Source organism: Ctenopharyngodon idella, chromosome 10 (assembly GCF_019924925.1).
Source record: "Ctenopharyngodon idella isolate HZGC_01 chromosome 10, HZGC01, whole genome shotgun sequence".
NCBI lineage: Eukaryota > Metazoa > Chordata > Actinopteri > Cypriniformes > Xenocyprididae > Ctenopharyngodon > Ctenopharyngodon idella.
Genome location: NC_067229.1, coordinates 11,790,694 through 11,808,266, shown reverse-complemented (window position 1 = coordinate 11,808,266; position 17,573 = coordinate 11,790,694). Strand labels below are relative to the sequence as shown.

The following is a 17,573-nucleotide window of genomic DNA, read 5'->3' as shown; positions in this document are numbered from 1 at the left end:
AATAAATAATAAGTAATATTTTACCTAAAAATGATAATTGTGTCATCATTTGCTCACCCTCATGTCGTTCCAAACCTGTTTGACTTTCATCTACGGTGGAAAATAAAGGGAGAAGTTTAGCAGAATCTCTATTTTGGTGCTACTTTCATTAGGGACAGATGACGTCTGTCAAGCTTGACATGACAAAAAAACATGATGACTAAAGCAAATTTAAAGTGATGTGACGATAGCTTAAATGTCGTCTTCCCCATAGGAACTTTTTAAATAACTCTTGCTTTCATTTGCTTTGTTATTTCTCCACTCATGTTTGGAGCTAAATTGTGTAAATTTTGCTCAATTTTTGAGCTTCTTGTACATCCATGTCAGCCAGGGATCATGATGCAGAACCAAAAACCACTCAATTTTCAGTATATTATAATACGGAAAAGTTTAAATGTATAATTTTAAATGTATAAATGATATCAAATGTATTGTTTTGGAGGATTTCCGTACATTATACTCACAAAACGCGTTTTGGTTAGTTACAATGACAGAGCCTGCAATTTTCTGAAAATCAAAGATGTCGAAATAATTTTGAAACTTTACATACAAGCACATGAGGCGGTGACGTTGTGGACCGGACGTGATGACGCAGAAACTCTCGCCTGTATACGTGCGCGTTCTTGAGTAAGCTCGGAACAAGTAGAGGACGACGAGGCTTCATCGAGGTCTTTCAGCAGTACCGTGTTATCCTCTAGAAACAGGCCCGATATTTAAACTGTTACACATTTAACAACATTTCACCATGAGAAGGAAGCTGTTTGGTGCAATCTTCGCCATTTGTATCGGTTGGTTTCAAGCCGAGGCGCTGACAGGTAAGGCGTCTCGTTTTTCTGTTGATCATGTAGCTCGCGAGCTCATTTTTCACAGGCCTTCTGTTGACATAAACATGACCTAGACTAGACAACAAGCCGACTGTTTGTACTGAATTTACCTCACAATAAAGAAACACATATTTAATGAACGTTTGTAAGGGTTTGAAATGTTAAAAAGCCGTTTAAGCCGTCGGCAAACTGTCGCGCACGAGCACACGGGAAATGGCTCACGAGCATAGAGCTATAGCAACAGCTGATGTTTGTAGAATAGTTTTTCTCATTAATGCTCTTTCAGTCTTTTCAAATTCCAAAAATGAAAATATTTATAAAAAATTAGGTTATATACTATATTGATAGAAACAATGAATAAAAAAAGCGTTAGAAATTGACGTTAAGATGTTAGCGACAGTAATGATCCTCACAGCCAAAGTACAAACCGCACAAAACCCACCATGTGGATTTGCTATTCTTTCATGAAAATGAACCTTTAATCCCAAAACAGGGGGTGTTGTAGCTTTCTAAGTTACACATTTTCAAACTGAAGAGGATCTTCTCTCTGGATCATGCTTTTTAGTTGACGTTTAATTATTACAAGGACTCATACAAACTTTGCTTGTTAAAATATTAATGCCTGTCCTTATCCCTGGCAGGTCAGTCACTCCAGTGAATGATGTACTAACAGTAAGCAGCAGGCAGCCATGACAACTGGTGCAGACTGGTTTTTGGAGGCATGCTGTCAAGTACAGTAAAACATTAGTTAAGAGTAAACTAATTATAATGAAAGCTTAGGGAGGCAAAACATGTTTCGTCCAATCATTTGGCATGAAGGAGGCCACCAGGCAGCAATTTTCATCTCTTAGTCTATCCTTGTTCAGTAAAAGGCTTAGCTTAAGCTCATTATAATGTTCCATCACTGGAAATGGCACAGGAATCCATGCAAACCCACTGAACTTGTAGACCTGCAATCATCGCTCACTTACGATAATGAAAGTATAGCAGTTTAGCGTTTAGCTGTAAATGTAAATCATGTACTGGTAAATTTGTATTTAAATATATTAAATGTCATTCCCATCCTTTTAGATAAATCAGTTGTTTTGCATGATGAATGAAAATGGCAGAGTAATGAGAATGATTTTGTTTTATGGTCTGGCACCATCATAATTTGTTTAGTCCCCAGCAGCAGCAGCAGCAGCTGATGAATGGCAGGGTCGGTAAATCCGAACATAATCAGCTTCATGCTCACAGTTAGAAATAGAGTGCCAAACACCCTAGGAGGTGCTTTTCTGCACGTAAGCATTGATACTTCCTCAAAATGATACAATTTGTGCAAAAGCAACAGGTTTGCTCATGCTGTTCTTGCATTGTCTCATAGTACATGCGTTATGACAGAACGTCAGGCTGCTTTGATGGATGGTGGAAGTCATAATTTCTCAGAATTACAATGAGATTTTCCCCCGAGTACTCGATCTTCAGCTCTGCTCTACTCAATAAGTTGGGTTAAAGCGAAAGGGAATTTTTTTTTTTTTTTTTTTTGTGATTGGTGTGATATTAGCAGCCATTTTGAACTTTGGAAAATGTCTAGAGAGGGTGTTAGTTAACTAGTCTTAAAGTCAGCATGAAATGTAAATTCATGTTAAAGAACTTATTCTGAATAATTCATTGATGTTTTATTTATTTATTTACCTCATAATGTTAAATCAAAATGTCATAACTTGATCTTCCAGTGAAAACAACAGCTGTATGCCAGACATCTCCAATCATTTAGTCTGTTTAAACCCCACCCTTCTACAATTGCCTTGATTTTTGAGTGATGCGCACATCTCAAAATCCAATCAATGAATAGAACCAAGTCCCCGCCTAACATTTCTTTCCTTTTTCGTCTGTGTGTCACAAATTAACATCACAGTTCGAAAGAATATATCTATCACTACTTCCATTTCATTGCAAATAAAAAAAACAACTAAAAAGACAAACCAAGACAAAATTTTCTCAAGATCTACGCGTCATGTTATGTGGGCTCGTTTGAATCGAGACAATCTGTTCTAAATAAAGATGCGCGATTTACAATGGTTTACTAATTAACCTTGTGGGACCAACCATTTTATGCTTCTTTGTAATGCATGTTTTAGTTAAGTTGTGTGGTCTCATGGTAATGCAGGAGAGATATCTATTATGTTAGCTTCTTAGATAATCTCTTATAGAAGCCATCAGAATGAGTTGAGTCGATGACAAATGTTGCATTTTATGCACTTTTGTTTAATCAAGATTAATGTCCCTTGTACATTTAGCAATCTTAAAAGCCTTGTGATTTAAACAGTTATGGCATGCTGTGTAGTTTAATACCTTTCATAAGGAAGGATATCCCACATTTATCAGCATTCAATCATGGGCTTGACCCAAGAAACTATAATGATGAAACAAGTGATCTTAGGTCAGTATTTCTTCTGCCAGTTAATCCACATGTCAGCTTGTGAGAAGGTAAACTTATTGACTTGTTTACTAGAACAGGTTAAGTTAATTATCTAGTAGTGGCAGACTTTGTACCAAGTGATACTTTTGTACTTTACTGTTCTCCCTGTTTGGAATTATTTACAATTTAGGCTTGACATATTTGGTCAATGTGTCTGTCTTATGGTAACATTAAATCTAAGCACTTATGTATACAAATATGCTTAAATTCCTTTTAGAGCTTGTTTGAGTAGTTTTGAATTTGTGGCTTCTCTGGTCCCCTTAGTTAATGTTGGAGGTGACCTTTCCATGATGGTCAAATGAATGAAGCCTGTTCTCCTTTCAAAGGGCACATGTTATTTCAGGCCTAAGGCATGTGTGGAGTCCTACTGCTCTGAATGTAATGTGGATTGTGGACATCTACCCTTTTTACCCCTCCCTGGCTAGCTCACTAAAACATTCCTCCCTCAGCAACGGACAAAAAGGGAGCAGTACCTTACTCTTGTTTCAAAGTTAAATACACTGAAAACGTGCTATACTGCAGGAAGCAACAACAGGTCTGAGGCAGATCTCAAAGTGTTCTTTTCATTGATGTGGAGGGTTGTTGTTCAAGCTGCTACGCACGTACTTCCATGTCGTTCAGGGTGTGTATTATTCCAAGGTGATCAGAAGAATTCTGTTGAAGTTCTCCATGGGGGATTAGCACAGTACAACCTTGTTTTTCTCTGGAGTACATGCTTCGAGTCTACATGAATTGCAGAATGGTTCGTGGTTCATGGTTCAAAAGAAAAAAGTTGTTTTTAGGTTCATTTGTCTCATTTACACTGTTCATGTCAATTGTATTTATTCACAATCATGTAGTGGTCAACAGATATATATGTACTTGTTATAATGGCCGATATGACATCACACTTTAATTTAAAGATGGTTAAACACATGCATAACAATTGCTGAAGTGTTATATATATTTTACATACTTAATAAATTAGAAATAATTTAAAAATGAATAAACAAAATATTACTAATAATAGAGAAACAAATGTTATAATATTTTCATATAATATTTCCTTTCTTTAATTGTAAACTAATGAAAAGGGAGAATGTGAGCTCCGATGCTCAGGCCTTCCTCATGCTGTCAAAATAAACAACCCACTTCTGACACATTGGCCAACCAGAAAAAATATCAGCCAATACATCAGCCTTAGCGATATATCGGTTGACCACTAATCACATGACAAGTCAAGGAATACTTAGCTCAAATTAAAATCACTCTTATGTCATGCCAAACCTATGACTTTCTTCTATGAAACACAAAGGATATATAAAAGATATTATTCCCCCAGAGGGGTCCAATGTTGTTTTGGTCAAAAACCGTTGAAACACTTGTCATACAGGTTTGGAATGGCATAATGGAGAGTAAATCATGTCATAAATTTCATTTTTGGGAGAATTATCCCTTTAAGCCCCATTAGTCATCACCATTACTTCATACCTTTATTCCATGTGAATTTTTCTAATTTCATTCACTGCCTTTCTTGATATGCTAAGCTAATGCATGCTTCAACTCATGCTTGCTTCTAAAGTTCTTAAGTTGGCTTTTGGTGTCATGAAGTATTGAAGTCTTACATCATGATGCTCAAAATCCAATTTGTTTCTTATGTATGCCTTTTTTATGTCTTCCATTCTAACGTTTTCTCTTTTTCTTTTCTCCTCTGCTATTTCTTTTATTTTTTTGACTGCCTGTCTGCTAATCATTATTCATATCATCTCAATGAACTGTCCACTCTAAACCCAAATCACCCATTCACATGTCAAATGTCCAGCGGGCTTCATAAAATCACCGTTGTCTCAGATGAAACTCATAGAAGACAATGCCGAGCTGGATTGCGAGGTCATAGGGAACCCCATCCCTGAAGTTCAGTGGTGGTTCATTGAGGGCGAGGAGCCAGATGAAACCGTCACTCAGCTGTTTGACGGCGCAAGAGAGGATCGCGTACGCATCAACGCCACCTATATTCACCATGCCACCAGCACGCTCGTCCTCACCAACCTAATGCTCAACGACACAGGCGTTTACGAGTGCCGTGCCTCAAACGACCCTGACCGCAACGACCTCAGGACCCCGCCCAAAGTCAAGTGGATTCGCTCACAAGCGAACGTTATAGTATTTGAACGTGAGTTATGTTGTGGAAACGAGGCGTCTCCACTAGTGTAGAGGAGGAAGTCCCGTAGATTCAGACTGTCCCTTGCCTTGCCCTCCCTTGCCACCCTCCCATGCCAGGTCACATGACTTCTACTCTAGCACCGTCTGTTTTTTCATAGTAATCTGAGCATATCACTGCTTAGAGCTTGTGAGATAAAAGTTGAACCTTTTAAAGAAATGGCATTGATTAGTTAACGTTACTACAGGTCAGAAAGTGTAAAATACACTAATTGGCATGCATTTCTGAAAAGGGCTCTGATTATGTCTCATTAATGTGGTTTGCTTTCAGTGAACTTCTAAAAGGCTCTTTAGATGTGTGGCTTAACCCTTTTGGTGGTTTTAGAGCACTACTTTAGCACACTGCATTGCACAACTAGTGCTTTTCCACAACAGGTTTTCATAAGCTCATGGTCCCCAAACCAGTTGCTGGTTGGTTGAATTTTGTTCCCTCTTCCCATATGTTTTTGTTACACACTGCTCACTCAATGTTTCCCAGTAGCTCACAGCTCCAATGTACCTTCGCTTCTCCTTTGGTAGAGTGCAATGTGTCTTTTGGTGCACATTGTGGTGAACATCTGGACAGCAATGTTCCGATTTGTTCTGTCATGTGTCCAAAAATGTCATTTTTACAGTGCCACAGCGAATCCAGAGGTTGGTAGACTCATTTTAAAGGATACTCAGCAGTGAACACTTGGTTTCCTGGATTTCTTTTCTATTATAGAGTCATACTTTTATGAAAGCTGATGGAAAGTATAGTTTTGTGTAACTTTTGCTTTTATGCCTCGGCAGATGCATCCATCAAGACCGAACCAGAGGTGGTGTTGAACAAGACTTCTGCAACTCTAAGCTGCAACCTTACCAACCCTTCCTCTCCCATCAAAGGCCACTATTGGACCAGGAATGACAAGATGATTGAAAAATCTGAGTCAAGCAGTGACGCCACTTACATTGAATATCGGTATGTTCCTTAACCTCATGTAAATAATTATCTAAACAAAAAAAAACAAAAAAAAAAAAGAGCGAAATCTAGCACTTTACCCTTTTGGAAGTAATCAGCTTTGCACATTTAGGTTTTAAACATCCATCTAGGTCCATTAAATATAGTGCAGCTTCTCTGTTTGCCTCTGTCTTCTCTCTTCTCTATTAAGAGCCTCCAGCACTCCATACTCAGTGACCTTAATTCCCAGTAGAGCTGCTGGGTTGGAAAAATATCCATGGGGATGCCTGAGCGGTGTACTGGAAAAGCTGTTTACTTTATAGTTCATATTTGCTTTACTGTACTGTCCTCCCCACCACCTTTATTGATATGGTGCTGTTATATTGAGGGCTTTCTGTTGGCATATAAAACAGTGTGGGGCGGATACTTGATTTCTTGTTTTGATTTGTGTGTCTCATTGCTTGTTTTTCTCTCTTTGTTAGCATTGAAAAGATTGATTACCACCATGCTGGAGTATATGCATGCGTGTTCAGGTCAGAGCCTCAGGTTAATGAGACCATTAAAGTTAAAGGTAAGAGCTTTTGATGTTACTCCAGCTGTATTGGTTGTATAAATGTTTGTTCATCACCCATAATTATACTCTTCCTGTTAGTTTCCCCACACGTAGCGGCCTACAAGCACTCTGAAAGTGCTAATGAGAAGGACAAGGCTGTCCTAACATGTGTGAGCCATGGATACCCCCTGCCTGATGAATGGACTTGGTACAAGCAGTCTGGCATGGAACTGGTAGGGAAGACTTAACTAAACCATTGTGATAACATGAGATTGGTACCTGGCATGCAGTTTGAAGGTTGATTTAATGTTGCAAAGTTGATACTTGGAAGTAGAAACATGCTATTGATTAACCTAGCTGTAATGTCTGTCTGTTTATTGCATGACAAGTCTTGCGTAGTTCAACCAATTGTTTTATTACTGTATTAGTAGTTTTATTAATTTTATAGAATTATAATATAGATTTTTACTAGAAATAGTATTCAACCTATTGTTAGTAGTAGTAATAATAATAATTAATAATATTATTATTATTAATATTATTATTATTATTATTATTATTATTAATATTATTTAATTTAATTAAATATATGCCCTGTGGGTTTAATATATATTTATATACGCTTTATTTACATGCTGCTCCACATGAACTGTTATCATTTACATGCGTGGAGCGCGTCTCAAACTCCGTCTCTGCATATGTTATGAGTTTGGGTTGATTATAACATTCATCTGGGAACGCAATGTGAGCCATTTCATTAGATTTATTAGGTAAATCATTTATAAACTTAGACCAACACAGGAGAGTACTATATTGCTATATATGTTTCTAAATTTGCTAACTGTTTATCGCGATTTCAAAATAAGTTTAAACCCTCGCTCTGAGTTTGCATGTTTTGAAGTCCACATGTTCTTGTTCAAGAAATTACAGTGGCTGTAGCATTTCTGTCATAAAGAAGTGGCCAAATATTAAAGATTAAGTGAACCTTTGAATTAACCTTTTGAGCAGTACGGTCCCACATATGGGATTTAGAACGTTAAGAACTTAGAACGACGTCACATAACTGCCAGATTCAAACTGTGCTTTTGCGCTTTGGCTGTGAGACAGACGCTCTCAGCTCTTGTCATATATCACAACAATGCAGTGTTTTCAGCCACATAATGTTTAAGGTTTCAGATATTTAAATACGTATAAGCACCAGAAAAACAATACATTTAGAGTTTATAAAAGACACACTGATGTCAGACATCAGTGGAAACGGCAATAACAATCCAGCTAGATTGTTGACAAGTCAGCTAGAATATTTTAAACTTGCGCTTGAAAAGGATTAAATGTCTTTTAGCCAATATTAAACAAGGATTTGATCTGCTGTAAAGTGTAACAACACCAGGCCGTTGGTGCCCTCTGCAGGCATTTTTTATAATACATAATGTACATAAGATGATTGTTTATATTAAGAATAGTATGTATTTTAACAAAACCATAGGATTAATTGCTTTTGATACTTTATTTGAACCAAATATTATTGCCTTATGTATTTTAAAGGCTTAGGTCTATTTTTATTACCACAAAAATTATCAGATTAATCGACAAAATAATTGACAGATTACTCGATTACCCTAAACATAGTATTTGGTTATGGTTGTTGTATTAGTAGTATTATGTTGTGTTGCTCTTCAAATCACCGCAATTATCAAGATAAGCACAATATGATTTTTGAACCAAATCCTGCAGCCTTAATAACGCATAACAATTTTGTGTCCTCAAGATAAAGGACATTGCCAATGGCACTGACAAGTATGAGATCAAGACCACCCTTAACAAGACCATGCTGACCATAAAAGATCTGGACATCAACACTGACATGGACACCTATGTGTGCCGCGGCACCAGTGAAATGGGAACAGCCGAGGATCAGATTAACCTGCGTGTGCGCAGTCAGCTGGCCGCCCTGTGGCCATTCCTCGGCATTGTCGCTGAGGTCATCATCCTTGTCGTCATCATCTTCGTCTACGAAAAGAGAAGAAAGCCCGACGAGATCACTGACGGTATGTGATGTAGCAGTTTACGTCATAATTATATTTCACTTTCCATTTTCTTGAATGTACAAATGATCAGTGGATATAATTTTACATTTTTGTTTATGAATTACGTAATGGTGCAAGATCCTATTTCAGTTTGATTTTGTATGTTTATTTTATTTGGCTGTAGTGTGTGTGGCTTTGCCTTAGCTGAGTCTATTTTTATGATTTACGTTGTTTATTTCTCCGTTCGCTGCTGCTTTTACGTTGTGGTAAGTGCTCAAAACTGCATGTCAGACTGAAGTGGATTTGCTTAAACGAGTGGTTTTGGGAGTTTGAATGCTCTCCCTGATAGCCTGAAAAGTACAACTCTTTCACTGGCAGTTTGTCTTAAATAGAATGATAAAATGAACCAGATTCCTCAGACTTAGTTTCAAGAAAAGCAACTTTAGTGGTTCTCCCGTAGCCAGTGAAAGTGTTTAGCTGAGTCTGACATATTGCAGTTCAGAATGGGTTTTAAATGTCAAGGTGTTATGCATAACTAAGATGAAATTTCAGACGGATGACGTTATTTTGCCTCGCATGCTCTCTGCATCATCTTTTCATTGCATGACATTCTTAAGCCCTACATTCTAGCAGTGACTTCCTCTGCGTCTCATTCATTTCTGAGAGGCAGCACTCATATAGCAACAAGGGTGGGTTGGGATATATAATCCCAACTTTATTACTTTGACAGTTGTTGTCGTTCTGAGTGTGTTTTCTGCATGAACCTGGGCAAATGGCTCTTTTTACACTCTGATTCAACTTTGTTTTAAAAGATTGTTTGTTGGGCGTCAACTCACATTTTATTTAAAGTTGCTTTCTGATTGTGTCTAACTGTCTGAAGCACAACCTTGCCAGCAGCTAATATATTTTAATGTTTTACTAAATAGTCACACATTATATAGTGACTTAAAACCCCCTAAAAATGCATATTATTTATAGTTATCTTACATATTATATAAATGTGAATTTAATATACTATTAACTTTATTAATGTGATCTTTTTTTTTAAACAAGCATTTATAGTGACTTTAAATGCCCACAAACTGCATATATTTACATATTATAAATAATATACACTACGAGTTACTTATTTTTAAACAGCATTTTTTAAACCCCCTTAAAATGCATATATGTTATAAAATACTTTTTATTTACTATATTCTTGAATTTTATCTTTATAAAACAGTGATTTAATATATGCAGTTTTATGGCAGTTTGAAGTTACAAATGTCTAAGAAGATAAAATACAATAATAAAGTAAATAGTATATGTTCTATACATTTATAATATGTATAAATAAACCCCCCACAAAGCTGTGTATGCATTTATTATTTTTTTTTTTATATTATACATTTTTATTGTGACTTAAATCACAAAATAAATGTATCACACACACACACACACACACACACACACTATATATATATTATAATCAAATGAACATTTTATATTTAAAATTTTAGTATTGATTTTATTAATTGTAGGAATTTTCAAAAAAATGTTAAATATTTTTTTGCGATACATAAAGTGTCTATTAGGTGTGAAGTATAGCACAAATTATAATTCTTTTCATTTCCATACAGTCGTTATGTCCACAGATTTGCATGCGTGCCTGAGGCAGGACATTTTTCAGTGGTTGTTTTTCAATAGGAAGGTTTCTGGGAGTTAAATTGACTTCAGAAGTCCAGTGCAGGAGTTTACAAATGTGATATAATGCTGTTTGAGAGCCTTCACCATGATTGATGCAGAAAAGTAACCATGTTTTTCTCAACATTAAATGTGTAGGTGAGGTTGTGCTACAAACAAATGATACTTAATTGGAAATGTTTGTTCTTGGGTTGAAAACCACTAAACGTATCCTTTCAATCCAACATCAGACTGCATGGTCAATGTAAATGCATTATTCTGCATGAATCATCATTAGTAGTGCTGTAAAAAGATCCATAGCGGTGTTTAGTTGACGTGTACATGTTTAGCAATAGAAATGACCAAATTAAGAATATCAACAAGGTTTTCCAGTCCCCGAATCACATTACTCATTAGGTGCTCTGCTTTTGAACTTAAGGTTCTCACTGTCTTGAGGCTGTCAAGCTAGAGCTTAGACAATCTACTGTAACTGTACAAGTAGACTGTAGACTTTTACATTTGTCATCTTGTAAAATGAGTGTCTAACTCTTTTCTTTTTCTTTCCATGTCTTCCTGATTCCTGTAGATGATGACTCAGGATCTGCACCACTGTAAGTGTTTTATAATATTTGTGATGAGATATTGAGAAGTGCAGATATTTGTGCAGTTTTTCTCAAAGGAACTTAAAGGCCATGTTGAAGTCTAGACAATAGCCCCTGAGTATGCTTCTAGCTCAGGACTTTCATATGCACATCAAAGAGAGAACTGACGTGCTGCTGTGTTTTACAGGAAGAGCAATGCCGCTACCAACCACAAAGACAAAAACGTCCGGCAAAGAAACTCCAACTGATAAAAGGAGAAAAGGTATAATTCTTGAAGTATTTATTTATAAATTCAATTAATGTAATCTAATAAAATGTAAACTATATAAAATATTTGTTTTTATTATTTTTAATGTGTATTTTTTTTTATTCTATTATGAACTTAATAAATTCAATATAATATACTGTAATAAATATTTTATTTATTAATTTTTGTATGTATTTTATGCATTTAATATAGAAATGAAAATAAAATATTAATTTTATTAATTATATACAATTATTTTTAGTCTATACACATTTTTTAAAAAAAATCTAAATGTTTATTATATTAAATCTATGACATTTTCAAATTAATCATTTTAATTTAATGTTTGGATTCTATTATTGACTATTCATAAATGTAATAAAAACTAATAAAATATTTTGTATTGAGTTATTTTAAACATTTTGATAAAGAAACAACAAATTATTTATTGTAATTTAAATAATTTATTGTAGTCTATACATACTTTAAAAAATAAACTACTTTTATGGTTTTTATTAAATTTATTAAAAAAAAATCAGTAATGGAATATAAAAAAATACACATTAAATTGAATAAATATGATACATATTTTTATTATGGTTTGTCCATATTAGCATTATTTTATTATTCTAATTTATTATATATTTTTTTTTAAAGTAAAAAAACAACTTAGTTTATATTAACCACATCCAGCTGAGTTTTCTTTGGTTCATTTCAGGTGTCTTGATGACTACTGTTGAAGACATAAGGAGTATTGAGTTTGAGTAGCACATTATAGTGCACCCTGCGAGTTTTTAACCTTCTGCTTGAGTGTAAATGTCTTGAGATGTTCATTGGTCTCCTTTTTCTTTTATTTGTATCTTTGTGCTGCCAGCAGATGTTTTTCAAGTGGTTTTGGGGGGAGGGGGGAAATTGCATGATTGTATTCCTGCTGTGTTTAGTGAAAATCTCTTAATGTGGGGAATAAGCTTTTTTTTTTTTTTTTTTTTTTTCCCCATCATCCTGGCTTTCACTGTTCTTCATGAGTGTACGCACCGCAACATTTACCGAGCGTGTGTGTGTGTCAAATCACTGTTCAGCAGCATGTATACAGATAGATCGCTGAAACAACCATTTTCTTTGGCAGCAGTCAAAGGACTCATTCAGTTTCTTTTTGGCAGTCATTTTCCTTTCTGTAAGCCTTAATGTTTAGCCACTTTATTGTACATGCTGTCTTTAATTATTAAAATAATTTAAATTAACAACTTTTATGTGCAGTACTCGTGTTGTTACTGCATATTAAAGTGCACTATTCCACGTGGATGGTCAAATGCCACTTTATTTTGTCTGGATAACAATTTTCTCTTTAATGTCAAACAAGCTTATTTTCATGTTACTTAGATGGTTTCCAATGTTGAACTTTAGGATTTCTCCTGCCATTCTAACCCTTAAGGACCAAGTGCTAGTACAATGTGTCATTTGCTCCTCGGATAATCCGTTATAAATCGTTTCCCAAATTCTAACATGGAGGACAATGACATGGTTATATATATTTAGGTAAAGTCAGTGAAGTTGGGATTTTAGTCAAGGCTTGTTTTGTTGCTTAAATGACGCTTTCCTGTAGACAGTCATACTTGCATTGTAATGCATTGTGAAGTATAGTGTCTGGATGTGTGCCATTTCCAAGTTAAGAGATGCATAAAATGTAAGACCTTGATAGAAGTGTATAAATTATTTTGCCTTAGCTTCATAGGAAGGAAAATCTAATACACTGTCAACTGTACTGACTTGCACAATCTGAATAAAGTTACTTGATTTTAACTTTCTCTTGAATATTGCTTTTTGTTTGTGAAGTTATTTGCTGTAAACTCTTATTTTTAAAAATAAGGGATGCAACATTATGGAAAAAACACGAAGACATCGGCGTGTTCCTTGAGCCACCAGAAGGGGGCGTAGTTTACTCATTTATTCGGTTCAGTTGTAGGGAGCGGCTCTACGTGACAAAGCTCACAGCATTGTTATATTGGAAACGAAGCCACTACAGAATATAAATCTGACTGCATTTAAACCTTCATGTGTTTATAGTCATCCATATTATTACTACTATTCACAAAGTCCATGTGAATGCTCTCCAATGCTTCAGGGATACTAAGCGAATAATGTATTTTGCTCGTCCAGATCTAAGCTAAAGATTTCAATGCATTTCTATGATGATAAATATCTTTCAAATTCTGAATTAAAGGTGCCTTTTGTGTGTGGCTTAGTGTTAGATGTCTGTGGTATAACTAAATAGTCTTAATCATTAAAAAACTGAAATAGTTTGGCATCTCTTACCATTTTCTTTAGCAGTGGAGCAATTTTGAGAAAATATGTTTGAAATACTTGGAAAAACTTTTGACATTTGAATGTGTATACGGTCTTTAAATTAAAGTAAACAACAAAAAAACAGTTTGACCTTTTGATTACACTTTTTGTTCAGGTCAAATGGAATAACCTGTAAGAACACCTGATATTCATAATTTAGACATCCTCATTTTTTAGAAATGTGCAGATGGGGAATGCATCATCAAACATAGGTTACTACTACATGCTACTAACCTACATTTGTATATTTAACTCCGAGAACCGCACAATAAAACGCATCTCGGCCCATTTTCCGCTGATTTCTCCTTGACATAGTTTAATTCATGACTCCATTCATTACGTGAGACGAGGAACACAGAGCTTAGGATGCGTTACCAGGTAAGGGAGTGAACGAGTGCAGCCATAGCAACGCGACTGATGTAGTTGTCTGGTGACATTGGGACGCGGAGTAAAGCTACTAACTGCCCACGTCTGCGCTTTCGCAATCTGGCTGCGTCAGGGTTCATCTCAAAGCAACGCTGTCATGGACGAAGCGGAGGACGGCGATGAAGACCACAAAGAGATCCTTGACTCTTCCTACAAGATGAAGACTGTAACACCAGGAGGGGGAGCAACGAGCAGGATCTCCAACAACAAGGACTTCGCCTCGGTCTCATGTGGACGCAGCACGGAATCCGCCGCGCTCCTCTGTCACGGAGATGATTCCAGGAGCGGGTTTGACGGCGAGGATGGCACCGGAATGAGATGCGTTATCAACGGAGACTGCCGAAGAGACGAGAGCTTGTCCTCAAACCTCTCCAAGCAGGAGAAGCAGACAGGTGGAGGCTTCCCAGCATCTGCATGTCACTCCAGCACCTCCAGCATGGACGGCTCGGTCACTCCTGCCCCGACCGCCGTTGCTCCCGCTGACAAGAAGGACTCCAGAGTTTCCTTCTCCAACGCCCCCCCTGTCCACGGACCGACCCCGAACCAGCCGGCCAATTCTGTGGGCTTTCCCAAGTTTGAGGATGGCCAGATCACGGCAGATGATGGGGAAGCCAGGGACAATCAAACTTACATGCAGAGGCAATTTAGCTCCATGCTACAGCCTGGGGTCAACAAATTCTCTCTGCGTATGTTTGGGAGCCAAAAGGCAGTGGAAAAGGAGCAGGAACGAGTCAAATCGGCTGGCAACTGGATTATTCATCCATACAGTGATTTCAGGTAGGGACGATGGAGTAACACCAATGGACACTCAATACCTGGTTGCAAATGCACATGAATTCTATAAAATGGCTGGCTTTTCTGGTATAAAAAGATGCATTTCTGGAAAATACCAAACATTTTGTTAGAACAAAAAATAAATAAATAAATAAAATATTTGACCACCTCAAGGTAAATGTAGGCCTATATAAAATAGAATTTAATGCTGATATTTGTATCAGTTTTTTTTCAGATATCCCATGTTCAGTAAAGGGCTGTACAAAGTCACAGTAACAGGGCTGACCGTTTAAAGGGTTAGTTCACCCAGAAATGAAAATTCTGTCATTAATTAGTCACTGTCATTTCGTTCCTAACCCGTAAGACCTTCGTTCATCTTCAGAACACAAATTAAGGTATTTTTGATGAAATACAGCAGCTTTCTGACCCCCATAGACAGCAACGCCACTACCACTTTCAAGGCCCAGAAAGGTAGTAAAGACATCGTTAAAATAGTCCACGTGACTACAGTGGTTCAACCTTAATGTTATGAAGTGACGAGAATATTTTTGTGCACAAAACAAACAAACAAACAAAAAAAATAATGACATTATTTAACAATTTCTTCTCTTCCGTGTCAGTCTTCGACGCTGTTCACGTGAGCAGCACGACACATGCATGTGATGATGACGCAGGAGCCGGCCAATACTGAGCCGGCGTTCTGATGTAGAACCTGGAAGCGTTGAACTGTGTTTACAAAGTGAACAGTATCAGAGACTGACACGGAAGAGAAGAAATTGTTGAATATTGGTATTCTTGTCGCTTCATAAAATTAAGGTTGAACCACTGTAGTCATGTGGACAACTTTAATGATATCTTTACTACCTTCCTGGGCCTTGAAAGTGCTAATTGCATTGCTTTCTATGGGGGTTCGGAAAGCAATCGTATTTCATCAAAAATATCTTAATTTGTGTTCCAAAGATGAATGAAGGTCTTAAAGACATGAGGATGAGTAATTAATGACAGAATTGTCATTTTTGGGTGAACTAACCCTTTAAATTCATCCTCTACAGACAAATGTAACATTTTAAGATGCAGTGATTAAACAAGGTGGCAATTTTTACTAAAAGTACACACATAAGTCCAACCTTGTTTGTTAATAACTTCATCTTAAAATGTTACATTTGTCAGTAGAGGACGACCTTAAATAGTCAATCCTGTTACTGTGACTATACAGTGAACAGCTGATGTGATTCTGAACACTAAATATTTGTGAATGAATGAATACATTTTAGCATTAAATTCTCTTTCTAATACCTTGTAGTGTTATGACCTAGAGCACAATGGCAAAACAAACTCTAAAATGTCAACTCTGTTACTTTTTTTCCTGAAAATAACAGAGTTGACATTTTAACGTTTCAGCATTAAATTCAAAAAATGTTATTACCAACAGCACAATGGCTAAATGAACTTTTAAAATGTTTTTTTTTATTTTTTATTTTTTTAAATGTTTGTTTAGTCATTGAGCTCTAGGTCATAACACTACAAGGTGTGCTGCTATTTATTTATTCATTCACAAATATTTAGTGTTCAGAATCACATCAGCTGTTCACTGTACACACCACAGTAACAGGGTTGACTATCGGACTAGGACTAAGATCGCTCTCTACTGACAAAACTAACATTTTAAGATGATGTTATTAACACACAATTGTGATGTCATCATGACAGTTTTCTGAATATTAATTTATAAACTATTATATTTTTATTAAACTGATTTAATCATTTAATTCTTCATATGATGTTAACAGAAGACAATAGGGAATACATGCAAAACACTAATTAAAAATAAAATGAAAATGAAATTAGTTTAATAAAAATAAAATGAGTTTAATTAAAAAAAAAAGAAGAAATGTTTAGTAAAAAATAAACTTAAAACACTTTTCTTTATGTGCTAAGAAAATGCCTATAACAACAGAGTACAAGTTGGCATCAGCACCCTTTTCATGGAACAACCCACAGGCTTGACTATCAAACATGCACAATATTATAATTAGTAATAAGGATTGGGAGCTCGAATTCACTTGATTTTTAGTAAACTGAGATTAATCATTAATGGCCCACTTGCACCAGCTGGACTAAAGCTGTTGTGTTTCATGTCATCAGGTGTGTGCAATTTACCAGAACATTTATGGAAATCCTTTTGCGTAAAAGCCGGATAAACTGCAAAAGGAAATTTAGACAGGACACTTACTTCAAAGTTCAGAAATGATCCCCTCAGCCTCTCAGGATAAAGTCTGTAATGAAATGCAATAAAAACAGTGGGAATAAAACTTTCTTGTGGAGCCTTACCACTGATTTTAAGCAGTGGTTAAACAGCGGAGTGCAATTTGCAAGCAAGATTTTTTTAGCATCTGTACAGTTGAATTTACAAACTGCTCAAAACTGACCCTGGACCAGATCACAAATGGTCTTGTTTATTAGCTCAACAATATAGTTCAATGGCTTGTTTGTT

General features: G+C 36.1%; 2 protein-coding genes across 5 annotated transcripts in view; both read left to right on the top strand.

Moving 5' to 3' along the window:
• Positions 1-620: 620 nt before the first annotated feature.
• On the top strand, positions 621-13,336 carry bsg (basigin). Of its 3 annotated transcripts, none has more exons than XM_051907953.1 (9): positions 622-854; positions 5,126-5,476; positions 6,295-6,463; positions 6,925-7,013; positions 7,095-7,228; positions 8,764-9,043; positions 11,286-11,298; positions 11,477-11,551; positions 12,255-13,336. In XM_051907953.1, the coding sequence occupies exons 1-8, from the start codon at positions 785-787 to the stop codon at positions 11,535-11,537; spliced, it is 1,167 nt and encodes a 388-aa protein (XP_051763913.1). In that variant the 5' UTR covers positions 622-784; the 3' UTR covers positions 11,538-11,551; positions 12,255-13,336. The 3 variants fall into 3 exon arrangements, with proteins under 3 accessions (XP_051763915.1, XP_051763913.1, XP_051763912.1); XM_051907952.1 differs by having other exon boundaries at positions 626-854; positions 11,274-11,298; XM_051907955.1 differs by lacking the exon at positions 5,126-5,476 and having other exon boundaries at positions 621-854; positions 11,274-11,298.
• Positions 13,337-13,485: 149 nt separating this feature from the next.
• hcn2b (hyperpolarization activated cyclic nucleotide-gated potassium channel 2b) overlaps positions 13,486-17,573 on the top strand; it is a 34,034-nt gene continuing 29,946 nt past the window's right edge. For both annotated transcript variants that reach the window (XM_051907951.1, XM_051907950.1), the window contains exon 1: positions 13,486-15,082. In XM_051907951.1, coding sequence (XP_051763911.1) covers positions 14,403-15,082 — 680 coding nt within the window. In that variant the 5' untranslated portion in view covers positions 13,486-14,402. The remainder of the gene's footprint in view (positions 15,083-17,573) is intronic.

Bases quoted from the DNA above. Each gene is read 5' to 3' on its own strand.
- bsg (XM_051907952.1), top strand. From the start codon at position 785: ATGAGAAGGAAGCTGTTTGGTGCAATCTTCGCCATTTGTATCGGTTGG. The intron at 5,477-6,294 runs GTGAGTTATGTT...ATGCCTCGGCAG, and splicing joins GAACGTTATAGTATTTGAAC to ATGCATCCATCAAGACCGAA. The intron at 11,299-11,476 runs GTAAGTGTTTTA...TGTGTTTTACAG, and splicing joins GACTCAGGATCTGCACCACT to GAAGAGCAATGCCGCTACCA.